General features: G+C 42.6%; 1 protein-coding gene across 1 annotated transcript in view; it reads left to right on the top strand.

The window, feature by feature from the left end:
• usp43b (ubiquitin specific peptidase 43b) overlaps positions 1-18,517 on the top strand; it is a 116,736-nt gene extending 98,219 nt beyond the window's left edge. Inside the window, 7 exon segments of the mRNA XM_080446887.1 lie at positions 3,486-3,589; positions 5,690-5,767; positions 6,903-7,032; positions 11,716-12,058; positions 12,278-12,436; positions 13,630-13,803; positions 15,834-18,517. Coding sequence (XP_080303013.1) covers positions 3,486-3,589; positions 5,690-5,767; positions 6,903-7,032; positions 11,716-12,058; positions 12,278-12,436; positions 13,630-13,803; positions 15,834-17,017 — 2,172 coding nt within the window. The 3' untranslated portion in view covers positions 17,018-18,517.
• The last annotated feature ends 1,015 nt before the right edge of the window (positions 18,518-19,532 follow it).

Genomic DNA, 19,532 nt, shown 5'->3' with positions numbered 1-19,532 from the left:
AAAGTTAATAAATAAAGATGTGTGTGGTATAACTACTTGATATTTATGAATCAAATGGTACAGGTGCATACAAAAATGCTTGTGTAATAATTTTGTGCAGGCCCCAGCCTTGTGGCAATTAGAGGATATTTAGTTATTCAAAAACAAAACAAAAAATAATAAAATAATAATTATCTGGACAGTTATACTCCTTTTTGAACAAGAGCTCTTTCATGTTTCAAGGTCTCTTCTTAGAACAGAGAGAAACAATGTATTGTTTAAGGCATGTGAAACACAGTTTTGGTTTATTTTTTAACCATTAAAGAAGCTTTTCATCCATTAATCTAAAGAGGCTAGTTGAAAACACAGTGAAAACATAACATTCAAAGAATGCAAATAGAACTATGCATTCATCTTACCCGGTTTCATCAGTGCAAAGCCATTGCTGTACATATCCTACCTATATGCGACTGTCAGTCAGATATTGTAAATTATTGACGAAATAATTTTGACGGTATTATCGCTGGTGGGCCAGTTGTGGCCCACAGGCCGCCTATTGCCTACCACTGGTCGAGAACCTAAGCATGGCAGACTAATGCTCTTGACCATTACTTTGGGATATGAAAACCAAAGAACACATAGAGAGCTGGACGAGGCATACAAGTTCAGGTTTTCTCCTTCGTGTCATGTGATCATGTTTTATACTCTATGTATCAGTTTTTTTCTTTCGGACATAGCTATAGGCCAAGCAGTCTAGAACAGGGGTGTGTGGTGTGTGTGTGTGTGTGTGTGTGTGTGTGTGTGTGTGTGTGGTGTGTGTGTGTGTGTGTGTGTGTGTGTGTGTGTGTGTGTGTGTGTGTGTGTGTGTGTGTGTGTGTGTGTGTGTGTGTGTGTGTGTGTGTGTGTGTGTGTGTGTGTGTGTGTGTGTGTGTGTGTGCAGAACCACCTGCAGCCATGAAATGCCTGGTAAAGTTAAATCGAAACTCATGAAGAGTTGCCTATTGCATTTAAAAGTTGGGTCTCTTACACCAACATTGTTCTTGTGAAGCTCTATTGTTGTTATTGGTGTATTTATTAAGATCGCTATTTCCATGTGGCCAAGACAGGCGTACCGTCACCACACTAGGACATAGGAATGGTGAGGTTTCATTAAAAAAATGCACACTTAAGAACTTAACCCATTAATACTTGTTCTTATAACATTTTCAAGATATTTAAAAGATGTTCAAAAATAGCAGATGTACAAGCTCGCAGCGCGGCACAAAGTGACGCGCTGTGAGCTTGTAGATCTGCTATTTTTGAATGGCCAACGCAAAAATCTAAAATGACACAGATGCTTTGCTTTCCCGGTTTGAATGGGTTAATACAGAAAAGAATTGCTGAAGATACGTGCTCTAGTTTATGCATTCAGGTGAGCAGCATGTCAATATCTAAAAGTCTATGGTGTGTTCTTTTTTACCAGATGTTTTCCCTGTTCCCTGTTTTCCCTTTCTTCATAGTCAAGCTTGTTGTTTGTGCTGGAGTTCAGCCAGCAGCTACACTCTAGATTTCATTTGAAGGAGAGGAAATCAATTTCATTTGCGCAAAGCACTCCTTCTTTCCTAAAGCCTGACTGAAATAAACAGTTCTCAGAGCAATATAGGCATGTTTCAGGGCAGGGCATAAGGTATTAGGCTTTTCGGTTCTTCTCCTCATTTCAGGCTTTCAAATTCAATCAAGAACAATATGAGCAAGTAGCGTGGTTATCTCCAGCTTTATTATGTTTCAGTCAACAAAATGAATCTTCGAAATCTAGTGGAACTGTTCATGTAGAAAGGGCCTCATGGCAGGGGGCCCCATGCTGAGAGTATTGCGTGTGTGAATTTAGGCCTATATATATTGACCTCCCATGCTCTGTCCTAGCTCTTGTCTTTCATTTGGTTTCCCCTGTGCTTTCCAATAAGCCAGAAATGCCCTAAAGGCCATCTCTAACTGTCTCTAACTGTAAACTGACACCAATGATGTCTTAATGATGATTCAATTCAGCAGACCCACCCTCTGCTTGCTGCATACTCTAAATTTGATGCAGGGGCTCAGGCCTGCTGGAGAGATTTAGGAGGTTTGGCTGTGAGAATGTTGTCGGGAGCTATTAAATCTCTAATTTATTTATTTTAATGCTTGGCTGCAGATCGTCTTGTGGCCCTATTTCAAATGTAGCCCTCAGGAATTCCTCCTTTTGTGTAATTTCTCTGTATGGTACTACAAAACGTTTTTATTCATCTCTCTCTCTCTCTCTCTCTCTCTCTCTCTCTCTCTCTCTCTCTCTCTCTCTCTCTCTCTCTCTCTCTCTCTCTATCTCTCTCTGCCTCGATCTCTCTGTCTATCTTTCATCGGTCTTCACCTCGAGGCAATTAAAATCACAATGTTGGTCCCAGAGCAAAACTGTGCCCAGCTGGAAAGTTATTATTTATTTATTTGTGTTTTAGTTTTCTTATAATTTCTCACTCAGTAAGTAACCACAAGACTGTTCCGAGTGGTCCAAAACAGGCTGTGTTGTGCAGAGTCATAATTGAGCTTAAGTCCAACTCTGTGGTGCTCCGGCATCGGAATATTAATTCCACTCCTATCTTAACATGGGCCTTATGTACTTTGAATGATGAATTTTTTTTTGTTTTTGATGGCGTGGCTCTGTAAGAGGTGAGACATCTAGATCTGTGATAGTGTGTGTGTGTGTGTGTGTGTGTGTGTGTGTGTGTGCGTGTGCGTGTGTGTGTCAGTTTTGTGCCAGCAGGCCAGGAAATACCTCCACACATTAGTTTTCACATAATAATGTTTTATTAGCCTGGTTCCAGACCATAGACCCCGCCCACTCTCTGAGTGAGCTCCTCTTGGTCTGGTGTCATAATGTCAGCCTGTGGCTTTTCACGATCCAAGAAAAATCTGTCAAATCAGAGTCGTAGGTGGGGGTGGTCTAACGACAAGCCAATCAGCGAATATCTGCTAAAACAAGCTGTGCGATGACGTCAGATGTAGGCGGATCCGTCGATCTCTTGTGATTGGTTTAGGGCAATTTCAATCCCCTCCCCCTGGTAATCGCGGACATTGCAGCCAATTTCAGACTGAAGCTCCACGCAGCTTCAGGCTGACAATCAGGCTAATGTTTTATATGTTTTTTTAAATATTGAACTTTAATTTTATGAATGAAATGAATGAGGGTCCCCCTTGCCAAAATGTTAAATAGATAGATAGCACAGAGACGTTGCATTACCGCTCGGGCAGTACACCGCAACCAGCGCAACGTACGAGAACTCTTGTGGAATGTAGTTCGGCCTCAGGACGATGCCCAATAGCTCTATATCCGAGTTACAAATCACCTTCTTCATTGTAGCTCACTGTAGACGTCATCGGTGACTGACGTCACACACATTGGCCACATGTGCGAGATCTACTTGAGTTATTATATCCTGTCTTATTGTTCCCCAATAGCCCACTTGTGTTCACGATGTCTTGTCATGGTGTCTTTCTAGAATGCCAGAGTGCTGTTTAACATCCGCGTGGTGGGAGGCTCAGCATCCTACAGTTACCTGTCACCTCAAGACGGACGGCCACTCTACCACCCTGCCGTGGACAGGTGAGTTTAGCTTAGATAGGCACTCAGCTTAAAGAAAACATTTGATTATTTATGGTTTATTTGATAGGGGAAGACACAAATGCATTTTGACAAATGATAACTGAATACACAGTTATCAGATACTGTTTGTAGCTTGCAATCATTTTCCCTAGGAGGGATTTTGATAAAGAAAACAAGCAAAAAAATATATCTAAAGCACAATTAGCTGAAAATACCAGTCACAGGTTAAAGTCCTTTTCCACATGTCCTCTGGTGTGTTTAAAATCCTTAGAAAAATATTCTCTGCTCAGTAAAAGTACATGTATAAGTTTGATCCTCCAGAATTCAGGACTATCCACAAAGAACACCTGAACAGAATCACAAATGTACCTCCACAAAAACATAATAAGCCAGTAACTTCCCCACTGACCAGATCAGGGATGGAGGGAGCACTCATTTTGTATCTGTAAAAAAGGTCATGTAGGGTGCATATTTCCATGGTTCTTCCTACACAAGTATGGAAAGTATGGAAAAGTATGGAATTAGATTTGAGTCATTTCCAGGTCTGGATAAGTATGGAATGGAATGGAAATTAATGATGGGGGAAATGATGGGGAAAAAATATGTTGCCAGACTTGTTTTCTATAATATAAAATTCAGAACTTCTAATTTGGTCATACAAGCAGTGTTTTTCCAGTGGTTTGGAGCAGGCCGTCTGGGCAACAAAATATTTACCAATTTGCGAGAGCAGGTCAGAACAGCTTGATGTTGTGAAAAGCAGTACAAGCATGACGTGTGACGAAATACACAATCTTCCCTCTACGTCAGTCTGAAAAACAGCTCCTTGTGCCTTATTCTGTACCAAATCCAGACATCCTTGACCAACTTTGTTTGAAATAAATGTGATGCTGCAATATTAATTGCATATACTGTATATAGATAGCATCACAAATAATCAAATATTAAGCTTGTCAAACATTTATGAGTTATGCAGACATGGGTTCCAAGACGCTAGTGCATTTTCTGTGTACCCCTGTAAACTAGAAGGGGGTTTATCTACACTAGAAATGTTAATGCAAAATATTGTGTTTCCAATGAAAGAGAAGATTCACCCAACAAGCAATAGTACATATAGTTGCTGTCGGGCAGAAACCTAATGCCCTACTTCATTGCACAACAGCATCATGCAAAAGTAGCGACAATAGCTGATCTATGAGCTCTTTGGGGTCTACTATTTTTGCAAGTGGTCTGTCTCTGAGTTTTATAAATATTGAACCAATGAGAAGTAGGCTATTAACACAAGCTTATGCTCTGGAAATAATAACTACATTGGATCCACTGGAACAGGGTTTTTCCCCCCCTTTTTTTTTTACAAGGTTTCCACCCGACAGCAACGATATTTAAAAATGTCATGGCTTTTCCAATCTGTATTGATTGATTGATTAATAGCCACTGCCAGTTTAGTCTTTTCTTACTTTGCTTATATACTTGTGTAGCAGGTATGTAAGCGGTGTTAGGAACATCTTGGCTCAGTTCTACTAGTAGCTATTGTGGTCTAAATCCTCAGCGGAGATTTTCTCCCTCTCTCTCTGACGAGATCTGAAATCTGCAGGGTTTCTTCCTCTTTGGCAGCACAGAGCCAAATACTCACTAATGAAAATCTGTGAGTAGGCCTATGGAGATCATGGGGATCATACACCAGTTTACTACAAGACACCGCTTTTTGAGATTTATTTCTCTTTCTTTCTATCTCTTATCCTCTTACTCAACAAAAGATGGACCACTGCCATTGTTTGTTTGGTGATATGCTGCCACCTAGTGGTCACAAACCCACAATACCATTACCTTTTCATGTGGTAATCGTCTATTATTCTACTGCTTTGTACTGCTTTTGTATTCCGTCGAGTACACTATTGCATGCCTACTGGAAAGTATTTTAAATGCCAGTGATAGTGTTTATCGAATGAATATGTACTAAACAAAATCAGGAAGTAAGCAAACCCATGCGGGCATTTTTAAATCTACTCATTTTGGGACACATTTAGCATATTCAGCAACATTTCGATACTGTGCTGTTGATTTGACCCCTAATCACCCTGATTTGACCCCAATGTCCTGCAGAGCTCTGAAGCTGTGTAGTTCCGGAGGACCGCCTCACTTGAAGCTGATCATCGAATGGGAGCACCGGATTAAAGACTGGTCAGTCCAACCACATAAAGCATCGCTGTCAAACAGAAAACCTATATGTCCATATTTAATCTTCTCCATAAACGAATGCCCTATTTTATACTTGGTCGTATGATGTAAAAGTAGTGAAAATAGCTGATCTACCCGCTCACAACACGTGTGATGCGATATCTCCTATTTTCAAAATGGGAAAATCATTGAAGATTTTTGACAATTCCTGAAAAGTAAGCAAGTAAGGTTTCCGCCTGACAGCGACAATATCACACACAGCACACTTCTAACTCTCTGTTATGTTACAAACACTAATGGCCTTTACAGAGAGCGTCCGATTTTTCGTAATTCTTTTATTTTATTTCATGAACACACACTTCTGTGTGACCTCTTGCACACCAGGGGCCAGTTGCACCACCTCACGCTAAGTTCAAACTTAGCCTAGTTATAGCTTAAAAACATTCAATCCGGGAAAGTATCTCTGTCATTTTAGATTTCTTTGGCTATTCAAAAATAGCAGATATACAAGCCCCGCTATGAGCTTGTAGATCTGCTATTTTTAGAAAAATCGTGAAAGTGAGTGCAAATCTTTGAATATATATTTAAAAAATATATATATACATTTAAAGATTTGCACACATTTTCACATAATAAACAAAAAATAGCAGATCTACAAGCTCATAGCGCGGCACTCGGTGGCGCGCTATGAGCTTGTATATCTGCTGTTTTTGAATAGCCAAAGAAATCTAAAAATGACACAGATACTTTCCCGGCTAAATGGGTTGAATGGCTTTTTAAAAGCCGTTTAAGCTATAACTAGGCTAAGTTTGAACTTAGTGTGAGGTGGTGCAACTGGCCCCTGCCTGCTCCAGAATCCGACAAGTGCGATGGTGCATTATATATTTTTTATCTAACCCAGTTTGATTCCTGCGTTTTTTTCGGATGCCTTAAAACTGATTGACCAATAAGAAAGCAGTTCACTCACATGATATTTGACCCATTGCCATGTCAAACACATGATAAAAAATAGCATCTGATGGCTCATTGTTGTTGTTTCTGAGCAGCAATGGGAAAATGTGCAAGAAGGCAGAAGGAATACGCATCGCATGTACATCAATTTCACATTTTGAACTTGTTGTGTTGTTGTGGACCACAGCCTGTTCGGCAACATCCAGGAGGAGGTGGTGAAGGATGCAGAGAGTGTGAGGAACCAGCAGCAGCAGCATGTTCAGCAGTACAGCTGTACCCTGGACGAGTGCTTCCAGCTCTACACCAAAGAGGAACAGGTACATGCTCATTGATATTAGACACACGCACACACTTTGACATTTGGTCAAAGTCAAAATCTCAAGGCACACCTTCATTCATAGCGAAAACAGCCAATCACATTTACCCCCAAATTGGAGTTGCTTCCAAAAGTGCTTTCAGTTCCGCCCATAGTCGAACCGTCGTAGAAACGCTATTTATCCCCACATTTACCTGGGTACTGACGGCTGCACCCCATGACTGACACAGCCCTGGGTAGCCCACCCGGCCTGACGGAATGGAGCGCCCCTTTCTAGTTCAACCCTGTTACTTTTCACAGTGACAGAGGCTTACATAACTAGAACCAAGTCATTCAGTTAATGGACTCTGACAGCGTACTAATCATCCACCCACACTCCCCTATACTGCAGCCTGATAGGCAGCGAGACTGACTGCTAAATACATACTGATGAGCTGAGAGGTGATGAGTCATGAATGTCTTTCACTCTGTGCCGTCCATTTACAACAATTACAGTCGGCCTTATCAAGAACGTTTATACAAAAGTGAAAGGTCAGTTTACGGCCATGAATGCTCAGTATGAGGCCTTCTGTTTATTAGGCAAAGCAGTAATCATGCTCATAAGAAAATATATGAGTGAACTGAGTTCACACAGTACATGCAAACAAATCAGATGACTGACGTCACAGACTGGCCACCCATCTTGTTGATTTAGATTGTAGACAGGAAGTTGAGACAGAGGGGACATGTAACATAGATGGACATGTCATGGTTGTTACGATTATGCACTATCCGGTCATCTACTGCAGGGGCAGTAGATGATATGTGCACTTTTGAAAAGTGCACAGTTTTTTATTATGATTGGGGCACTCGGGTGGTGGAGGGGTACAGTTCCTACCCTGCACCACGGACACTAGGGCCTTGAATCCTCTGTGGTGCCTCTGGTTTGGTCGGGTGTCCATACTTACACAATTGGCTGTGTTAGTTGGGAGGGAAGCCGGGCCGGGAGGGAAATGTCTGCTGCACTGGTAACTCCTACAGTACATGTAGGTCATGGCTCCTGTTCAGCAGGGCGAGGAACCGGGTGAAACTCCTCATTGTCAGGTGAAAGAAGTGGTTGGCGACTCATGTATCGGAGCCTAGGAGACACATGCTCGTATACACCCTCCCACATGACCAAACTGTAGGGTTTAACAGTGACACACATAAGTGTTGGCATAACGATTGAATTGGGAGAAAAAATTACAAACTAGAAAAAGTGCTCCTCGGAGCACAGGTCTCCGCCAGGTCAGATTATTGTGGCCTCCTGGTGGCGCTATAATAGGCCAATGTGAAAAGGGTGCCATTTCTTCTTAGGCCTTTCAATCGGACACTGCATTCATGATTTGAGGCATTTTGTTCCAAAAATGCGTTTTGCTAAATTAGACCTGCTGGTGGCGCTATAACAGGCCATGTGAAAAGGGTGGCATTTCTTCCTCTGCCTAGTGGGAAGGTGTGCGCAAAATTTCACGGCAATCGCACGCTGCGTTGATGATTTGAGGCATTTTGTTCAAAACGAACCAATCCTGCAAACTTTGGAAGCCAATCGGACGGACGGACAGGGGGTAAAACATACTCTCTCGCCATGCCTTTCGGCCTGGCGGAGACAATTAAACATTACAGCGTACACAGCAGTTCCTGTGATTCTATACAATCATATCACATAATGATATTTACACTTTATTAACTCCAGTAAATAATATATTCCACCAATGCTGTTCACACTCTGCTGGTTAGCTGGATACCAACAAGGGAAGCATCGTAGTCAAGCTTTTTAATTATACATCATCATTTGAACTCATTGCCGGAGAGGGAGATAAATGTGCAGAAATCCTGGATTGCAGCTTTAATAATGCATCCTGTTGGTTCACTGTGGCAAGGTCTAGTAATATTGTTCATCTCGCATTAATGTTGACGTGTTATGATCTTGTAGAGCAGCTATTTTCGGCATTGGACACAGTCGTACGACAAAGCATGAATTAGGCATTACAGAGTGGTTAACAGAGACGATCTATGGATGGATAATTCTAGGGTAAAAAGATGTTTGTCCTTGAAGCTATCTAGATAGTTGTTCAGGGATGTGAACATTATCACCCTTGAAATATGAGAAAATAACAGCTGTTAATAATATGTTTAGAATTACAAAAAGGTGCATATGCCCATAATGTCCATATGCAAAATAACTGGATTGGGACTTAGACAAAGGAAACATCCACAAATTTGAAATGTTGACAGCAATTTAGTGTTACTCCTTTAGTGTAACCTCTTCTCAGACACATCAAAAGTACATTACAAACTGCACTATGAAATGACTTTCATAGATGGATAGGACTATACCAAAGTGCTTTGTTGCATCGTCTCTGTGAAGGTTAGCCGGATGGTCAAGGCTCCAAAAAGTCGACAGGTCCATAAATAGTTATTTGTATTTTATTACAAATAACAAAAATAATCTGTGCAAGATTATTCAAAGTGCAAACCCAGGCAAAAGACTGGCCAAAAACAAAGTTCCAAAAACATGATAAAACCTTCCACAAAGGCCCTGGAAGCTCTCCCCTGGATGTTGTCACGCTAGCCTCAAGCCAAACTGAACTCCCTTCACCTATTACATGCATGCCTTTTAAACAGGTGAGGAAAACCATACCATAACTCAAACATGGCTAACTAAGGCCCATGAGTTATCTTACACAATTACTATTAATCATAAAGGAACTTACAAACAAATTCAACTGTTTCCCCGGGGCCAATTCATTCATAGACCATTAAATAAGACAAAACATAATACAAACATCCCTCCTCCTCTACAGTGCTTGCAAGATTGCCAGCACTGCAGAGGAGAGACGCAGCAGTGTGGTGTGTGTGACAGTCTTTCTTAAAATTTGCCTGAACAAGTATTTAGAAGGTACTTTTGTTCATGTGTTTGTACAGTATGAATGAATTCCCCTTATGGGTTGAAATGTTCAACCCAAATGTTTTGGGTTGTCTTTGGGGGCTTTTTCTGCCTTTATTGATAGGAAAGTAGGCTGACAGGAAATGGGGAGAGAGATGGGGGGGAGACCCACAGCAAAGGTTGTCGGGATCGAGAGTCGAACCCGTGACACGCTGTCAAGCTGGATGACCAGTATATATGTGGTATGCACCTGGACCGCTACGCCAGCGGGTGCCCCATGGGTTGTAATGTTGTCCTTTAACTTCATGTCCTCATTAAAGATTGACTCTGGGAGTATTCCTACTGCTGTTTTGCTTCCACTTTGTGGAAATGAAGGATGAGGCAGGAATCATACAGGCGTCTTGATCAGGCTTTATTACTAAATAACACTGCTGTTGTGATGTTTTGCCGCCACCTTGTGGAAATGTAAGGATGAGGCAGGTAAGAGGTGTCTTGATCAACCAATTCATAGCCAATTTCCCACTTGCTGAGTGAGACTGGGGTTCAATCCCAGCTCGGGTCTAAATCACTCCACCAGCACTATTTGCTCCCACTGATTCTGAAAACAGAAGTTAACGGAGGGCGACTTTATTCTGAAATACAGATTTGCCTGCCAGGAAATGCCCCCCCCCCCCTCTCAGTCCTGATGAGTGGTACAATAGCGATGGCACGTGTCCTAGGGGCTGTTTGGGGTTGGCATAGCCATGTTCATAATCTCTCCTGGACTGAGAAGGGGGGGGGGGGACATTTCCTGGCAGGCAAATATGTATTGCCTAATAAAGTCCCCCTCCTTTAACTTCTGTTTTCAGAATCAGTGGGGGCAAATAGTGCTGGCATTGTGTCTTTGGGGCTGTTTGGAGTTGACATAGCCATTTTCATGTATGTACCACTCACCTGGTCTGAGAAAATGGGGGTGGACATTTCCTGGCAGGCAAATCTGCATTGCCGAATAAAATCGCAGCTCACACAACACATCGTGATGCGACACGTTGTGAGCTCGTAGATCAGCTATTTTTGCCATTGTGTGTACAACAAAGTATATAGGGCTTACTCTGAATTCACACCAGCAACGGACATTCGGTGCCATGCTCTGAGGAGCTGAGAAAACGGACACAATCTTCATAGTTGAATTGTTGGTTTGCTTATCGAAATGTGAGCTGTGAGACTTCTGCCATGTTTGCTATTTTGTCCACCAAGCAGTGTTGACCAAATGCAGACAGATCCCCCGTGGAGCCTCATTATTCAGTCTTTCTTTTTTCTTCCTCTCTTAAGACCCACTGCTATGCTGCACACAATCACACACATTTTGCGGTGCTATCGCACACACATATTCTTCTCACACTCTTTTACACACATGCACTCACCTTGGACACAAATGCAAGTCACAGTCCATTTGTGTTTCCACAACGAGGCCTTTGAAGGCGAGATAGTCAAAGCTCTCGGCAGGAGGCCGCCAATGGCTCGGCTCAACCCGCAGGCAGATTTTTCCCAAATATGTATCTCAGCATCCTTCCTCTGATCATCATGACGGTAATAAGAAGGACAAGGCCTTTTGTTTCAGGATGGCCGCTGACCTACACAAGGCACTCCAATGTTAGTCAGTTAGCACACAATTTGTGCATGAAAACCATATGTTTGATATACTTGAGGCCCCTGACAATTTAAGATTATATACTGTATATTATTTTGACCCTTTCTCTTTCTCACCGTCTCTCTCTCTCTCTTTCCTCTCTATGTCAGTTAGCACCAGATGATGCATGGAAGTGTCCACACTGCATGCAGCTGCAACAGGGCATGGTGAAGATGAGCCTGTGGACTCTGCCTGACATACTCATCCTTCACTTGAAGCGTTTCCGCCAAGTGGGTGAGCGCCGGAACAAGCTGACGACACTGGTGCGCTTCCCCCTGGCCGGCCTGGATATGGCGCCTCATGTGGTGAAACGCAGCCATGGCACCCGGCCCCCTCCCCAGCCAGGCTCATGGAAGCGGCCGGGGGCGTCCGACTCGACCTCCCCGGACTTCCTGTATGATCTGTATGCAGTGTGTAACCATCACGGAGGGATGCACGGGGGGCACTACACAGGTGTGAATGATGCCACGTAATCGTATATTCACATACAACCCATGAAGGGTGAACGTGTGAATCAAATACAGTATTAAACTCGGTCACAATGGGAAGAACTGTTTTTGTACAGTCTCTGTTTTTGCATAAGCTCCACGGGACATATATTGACACATTTTCTCTGTGAGTTTCATCCATATGCATGTTTTAGCTGGTTTCTTTTCCATTTTGTTTTCACAGCCTTCTGTAGGAACTCGGTAGATGGCCAGTGGTACAACTATGACGACAGCAGCGCAGAGCCGGTTCCCGAGGCGGAGGTGTGCACGCGAGGAGCCTACATCCTGTTCTACCAGAGACGAAACACCATCCCCCCATGGTCTGCCAGCTCCTCAGTCACAGGTTAGCAGCATAGTGACCTGTGTTGAGGAAACAATTATGAAGAATCTGTACGAAATATGGCGGTATCAAGGTGTCTGAAGTGTGATTGCAGGCCATACATCAGATTCTAACCTGTTCTCTATTTCCTGGAATAAGAAGCATCTTTATGTTCCTTCTTCCTGTCTGACAGATGGATGAAATGCTATAATGCTAACTGGGAAGGAAGAAAAAAGTATAAAACGTATCTCTGTCTGTGTACCGTTCTGTATTTGGTACTAGGATGGACATGGAAGAGCACAAATTCTACCTGCAGGGTATAAAGGCTATATTCAGACTGCAAGCTCAAATCAGATTTTTGGCCTAACCAGAGTGGACAACATTTTCTCACTCTCAAGTCGTACTATAGTACCGATGCAATGCTTTGTAAGATGTAGTATTTTGGGGAAAGCGACCTTGTGTGACAGAGTATAAGTTAAGCATTACTTACGCCTATGACGTTACCACATGTACAGTAGTGGTGTCTGAATACAAAAATCTCAGATCGTATTGAAATTCACTGATAGCTGACAAGTTAAAGTATGACAAGTATGGCTCTAAATCACCAGCACATTGTGATTAAGATTTTTTAGGGTTTACATTAGCAATAGTCAAAGGAATGAAGCTAAACTTGTCAGCAGTACGTAGAGACTGTCAAGAAACGCATTGCTACAATTAGAAGAAGGTTTGGTAGAGTCAATAGAATAAAACAGTCCAAGATCTCAGCTTTATCTGTAATAAAAAAGTGTTTTATCATGCATGGGGACATTTTTGTCCCTTGGGGTAGATGGAGATGTTATAGTCTTACAAAATTATCAGAGAGAATATCAGAGATTTGTGTAAAATTAAAAAAATAATCAGTTTTGTGCTTCCTTATAGTGCATTCTGTTAGACATTATTTTGTATCATTGTCAGTTCTCCTAGGCTCTTAGACCAAGCAACATTTCACTCTTGGAGCTACAAGACCAGGTCAGGATTAAACTATGAACTCTAAGGACCCTTAAACCTGAATGGGACATGGTATAAAACCATTATAAAGGAACATCCAGGCCAACATCAGGAATCAAATCTATTCTTTTTAACAATTGTAAATTACTTTGTCTTTGGTCTATATTCCAGGTAATTATTGGAACGAGGCCACTGATTAAATCTTTTTCCTTGTTTTTCTTGCTCTTCAGGCTCCACTAGCTCATCCACCTCTGACCACTGGCTGGTCCGACTGAGAGGGGGCAGTAAGAGGGGCAGCCTGGGTTCTGCAGGATCCACAGTGTGCCCTGGCGGGCCCACGACGGCACCACATTCCCCCGAGCTGCCTGTGTTCCGGGATGAAGCATCTAAAGCACTAGAGACAAGTGAGCAAAACACTGACACAGCCTGTTCTATCATTCATTAATCATACACATAGATCGTACATCAGGTGAGTTCCGTTTTTTCTTTATTTAGATAGGATAGTAGAGAGACGGGAAACTGCAACAAGGTCTCAAGCTGCAATCAAAGCGGGCTACACGTTCTCACTCCCAGGTTGTAATATGGTAGCAAGTTGGCCGAAATGTACTATGACACGAGGGAGTGCAGTTTCACTCCAAACTCATAATAGGTTGACGTAAAACAAGGTAGGCACACCATCATAAGCAGACTTGAGCCCAGACTGAGGCCCTAGCTGAGCACGCGCCCATGCCGAGCGGTGTGAAGTCTACTTCTGCCGACTCAGCATACCAATTTCATAAATCATGTCTTCCTCATCAACATGTGACGCAACAGGAAAGCCTATCGTGTCAAACATCTGACACTTGTTCAGATGTTGCCCAACTCGTCACCTCAGTACAGTTGTTCTCAAAGTAGGTCCTTGAGGGGGTTCCAGGGGGTCCCCAGCAAAAGTTTAATCACTACAGTACTGTATATACAGTACATCTGCTATTTTCAAAACATCTTGAACATTTTAACAACACCCATTTTGTATGGAGGTCTATGGCACAAAATATTTTCAGATAGGGGTCCACGTTTGGCCAAATACATATTAATTTGGGAGTCCTTGACATGAAAAATGTTTAGAACCACTGCCTTAGTATGACCTGGATATGAGAATATGTTGCAACAGGGACATGGCAGTTATGTGATTAACACACTATTCCCTCAGCTATCATTGCGCCCCACTTGACACACATGATGCCACTTGATGGCAAACAGGAAGTACCTCGCTGTACTCAAAATAAACAAACATGCCACTTCACCTCCGGAAATAGCCAATTTGCCCATCCGCTGCCTGCCTCACGCTTATCCATCTAATCGGCCCTAAAGGTCAACCGCATACTGTACGTGTGCACACACACACACACACACACACACACACACACACACACACACACACACACACACACACACACACACAGAGGGAATTTGATTACCAATGCTTGCTTAATTACAAATAATTACTTTCTGTTCCTGAATGTAGAATAGTAATGAGATTCAGCAAGAGTTTTAAATCACAGTGTGGAGCAATCGATTCAGCATCAGCTGAATCGATTGCAACTGGTTCTGTTCTGGTACTGGTTGATGATGACTGTGTTTCACTAGCACCTGAATAAATGTAATAATCAATCTATTTGACCATTCAGTAAACCTTTTATTGAGGAGAAACCAATATGGATATTATGCCTTCAATATTCTCTGTGCTTTGTGACTCACATACAAGCATTTAACCACTGTCACATGTGGGTTGCAATGTACTGTATAGAAAACACCCTAAAATAAGTTTTCCAGCTTGGGGGCCAAAGTGCCAAAGTGAAACACACTTTTTGTATAGATTACAAAGCGGATCTGTGAGATTTTGGAGATGTCTGTCTGGGTTTTGCCTCCACCAACTAACCCACTAAATTTGGCAGAAAATAGCATTGAACAAGCGTGCACCTCATTATACTTTGGTAAACATGGTCCAAGCAGACGGGTGGAAGATGCAGCAAATCCTGGTCCTCATTGACCCCAGAATTGCAGTGCGATTTGCAAACATCACACCATCTACTGCACCTCTCCTTCCACACCGGCTGGTTAGGTTCAAAATAACAAACACACGCAGACTGGGAAAAAAACACCACTTGACTCTGGAAATTGTCAATTCACCCATTTGCGGCACACCTCACACCAATCCACCTGCCCCAAAATAGGGCACTTAATCTTGTTTTACCTTTGTATTGTTGTGCTCATGGTCTTTTAATCTCTATTGAAGTACATTTTAGCTGGTTCTTTATTGCATCACCTTATATTATCTCTATTTTATTTAAACTGTCTCATTATTATGATCCTGTGAAGCACTTTGAGACCTCTCCTCTAACAAGGTTTTATGAATTAACTTTTACTTATTCACGGTCACTCTGTCTTGCTCTAGGTTCTGGGTTTATAGCCGAGCCGTTTGTCCGGGGAACCCAGGGCAGGAGCGTGAGCATGAGGTCACCCACCAAGGCCAAGGACACGCTGAGTAAGGTCCTGCCTCTGCGCTGGTCATTCGGCTCCAAGGATCGCTCCAAGGATCGCTCCAAGCATCCTGCGCCGACCCGACCTGGAGAACTGGTGGAGTACCTGGAGTCAGGACGTCGGCCACGCTGCACCAAAGACCCCATCATTACTTTGGTGGCCACTCCGCCACAGGCGAAAGCCCCGGCAAGGGCCTCTGAAGCTGGGGAGAGGGACCTGGGAAGCTCCCCCAGTGGCAGCAGTCTTAGCTGCTTGGACAGACCCAGTTCAGACACATGTGACTCCCCCAAAATGCCAGAGGGACAGATCAGGCCGGCTGGGGAGAGAAACATAACTAATAGCAGCCATGTTAAAATCAAGGATGATGGCTCACTGGTACAGAGGACCTCCAAGAGGGTTAGGCAAGACCAGGGCAGGACCCTGGACCTACACTCCCAGAGAGGGGCTATGTTGGGGGGGCACATCAGCCACAGTGCCCCCCCGAGCAGGGATTCCACACTGAAGAGAGCTAAGGTCCAGTCAGGGCTGACACCAAGGGGTCAGAGAGACTTATTACAAATGATCATGAACCCTGAGGAGAGGAAAGGGCTGAGGGGGGGAGAGGGAAGGAGCCAGGACAGCCTCTTGTCCTTTCTGAAACCTGGCTTCATGAGAAAAGATATCCAAAGGACACCCGGCAAGGGACATGATAGACGCATGAATGGCCATGGACAGCCGGGAAAGATGGTAAACGGTCATTTGGCGAGGCTGTCTCTCTCCAATGGAACCCTGACTGCGATCGTATCGACGGACGACAAGAAAGCCAATGGTTTCCAGAGGAGTGACATCCATAACGGCAAAGCACTGCTGGTCAACGGAAAGGTTACGAGTCACAGCTCTGCCGACATCAAGCGTGCACACAGCTCCGGCAACGTACACACAAAGCTGGACCTGACACTGCGCAGGTGTACCTCCCTGCAGAAGAACGGGGACGTATCAGCCCCTCCAGCCCATCGCAGCCTGCTGTCAGAGAAACCCAGTTATGCCACGCTGCAGCGGACGCGATACAGCACCACCTCCTTGGGCAGACAGAGACCCGTCCCAGAGTCTTGTTTCTGAAACTGGGTTCAACTACTGTAATCCAGTGGCACAACCATTTGTTAAATGTTTTACCTACTGTAGGTTGTTCGGTGTATGGAGTTGCAATGAGCAAGCACATGCACGTGCAAGTTAGAGCACATTCATAGACGGCGGATTAGAAGACCCGTCAACTGAACACAGTTGTGGTCAGTAAACAGTGAGGAGGGTCAGACCTGCCTTGAAACCTTGCAGTATAACAGTAAGGCTTCTAACACAAGAATTGTGAGAAATCACTCAGAATTTACCCCAGCCTGATTTTTGTTTTTGTTTTGTTTTTGTTATTATTATTATGATAATATTATTTTTCTACCCAGTAATCATAATGATTTGAATCAGTGACTGGTTACCTTAGTGACTGCTCATGTGGTTATATTTGTTTCATTGTAAGTGCCTCTAACGATCTGAAATGATTGTTCAACACTAGGACCACTGTATTGATTTCCTTAGGGTTAAACCCAGAATGCCACCTCACAGTTACAGTACTGGCCTGAGACGGAACTGCTTTTAAAAGAACATTCCAGTAGACCGTTTGTTTATTCTTTGCCTATGTGTGTTTAAAAAACTATGCAGAGTTACTGAGGAGAGATACTGCTGTAATGTCCTTTTTCTGTTTTATGCTTGAGTTACCAGCGGATACATGCAAAGAGGAGAATTTAATGATTGCTGTGTGCGTGTGCGTGTGCGTGTGCGTGTGCGTGCGTGCTTGTGTGCCAACACCCACCTGCACTGTAAAGTGGCTGCTATAAACCCATACAGTTATGTGTTTGGTCATTTATAATACATATAATTTCCTCAATGCACTTTAAAAAATAATTAGTAATCTTTTCTCAGTGCCACACATATGGGAGTGGCTCTACCATTTTCAGACATTGTTCACGTTCATGAAGTTAATCTGTAGATTTCCTTAAATGTCAAAATACACATTGTGATTGGTCATGAGAGAAACTGGTAGAGCATGTCCATTATTATGCATTGCTAATTTAAAGCCACCAACATTTATATTAATAACTAAATGGGCAAATTGCTGGAGTTACTTTTAATTTGCATGATGGCAATTGGTGAAATCACAAAAACGGGTGAGGGTGCAAAAGCCACATTTTGTTTGTTTGTGGTTTTTGGTGGAGTTGGAGTGATTAGTTATTGATAGTGATGTGTAAAGTGGACATCTTGAGAAGTTTTCTCTATCACACATACTTTATAATTTCCCTTCTGTTTAGCTCCAAAAAGAGAGAGAGAGAGTGTGTGTGTGTGTGTGTGTGTGTGTGTGTGTGTGTGTGTGTGTGTGTGTGTGTGTGTGTGTGTGTGTGTGTGTGTGTGTGTGTGTGTGTGTGTGTGTGTGTGTGTGTGTGTGTGTGTGTGTGTGTGTGTGTGTACGTATGCACGTATGCACGTGTGTGTGTGTGTGTGTGTGTGTGTGCGCGTGCGTGCTGTATTGTAGGTACATATGCATGCATAAGGGAAAGTAAGGCTTCTATTCACTGCAAACATCCTCAGTAAAATGGAGCCACCAAAAGTAACAGGACCAATAAGTCTTTACAGTCACACAGTCATTGTTCCACAGTACAGTGAAGCACACACCACATCAAACTAATAATTTATACTTCATCGCGCGACCATGTTGTACAACAAAAAATATATATTTTCAACAGAAATATGTGTTGAAATTATAAAATAATCCTAACATGTTGAGATTTTTAATATTCCTGTATGGGGTGCAAAGATAAGCTTCACTTTACTTAAACTTCATTCATTTGTTTCAATAATTGTATATTTATACGTAATACACCATCTTCTATTATAAATGCTTAGGGAGAGCACAGCAGTCATCATAGATCTTTGTAAACCCATTGCTCTCAGTGAGTAGAGAATACAAGAGGGCTGCTTACACTGCAGTTGTGGTCAATTATTATATTGTATTTTCAAAAGTGCCACTGCACTTGACTGTCCAGTGCATTATCCTTAAAAACTTGCATCAATTAATTCAAAAGAGGGTTGCACACACTCTTCTCTTATTTTCAATTGCTTTCAATCCAACGATCAAAAGTAATTGTTGAGTTGAAAGCAATTGAAGATTAGAAAAGACAATTATTACGTTGTGTTGTTATTATTATACTTTAACACTCAGCGAGCATAGTTTCTACAGCACCAAAATGAGCACTTGTGTGTTGTGGAAATTACCTTAAGTGAAGTGTAATGTTTGATAAGAAGTTAATGGGACAATGTGTGGTTGACTATATTTTATATGCAACATAAAAGAAAAGAAGAGTAATCACAAAGATTACATGATATGTCATTTAAGTTGTCAGATTTGAGGTCACTGGATGAGGTCTCTAAGAAGCACAAGTGGACATGAATTAACATATACAGTAGTCGGCCCTGTATCTGACTGCCTGTAATGTCTGCCTAATATACTGGAAGTTAATTGAATTGCAAATTAAACACTTTTTTCCTCACAACTAATTTCAGTGTGATGTACTGTGATGTACTTTTCCAT

Source organism: Gymnoscopelus braueri (assembly GCF_963280865.1).
Source record: "Gymnoscopelus braueri genome assembly, chromosome: 13".
NCBI lineage: Eukaryota > Metazoa > Chordata > Actinopteri > Myctophiformes > Myctophidae > Gymnoscopelus > Gymnoscopelus braueri.
Note: the sequence above shows the minus strand (reverse complement) of the source record. Positions and strands in the feature narration are given on the sequence as shown.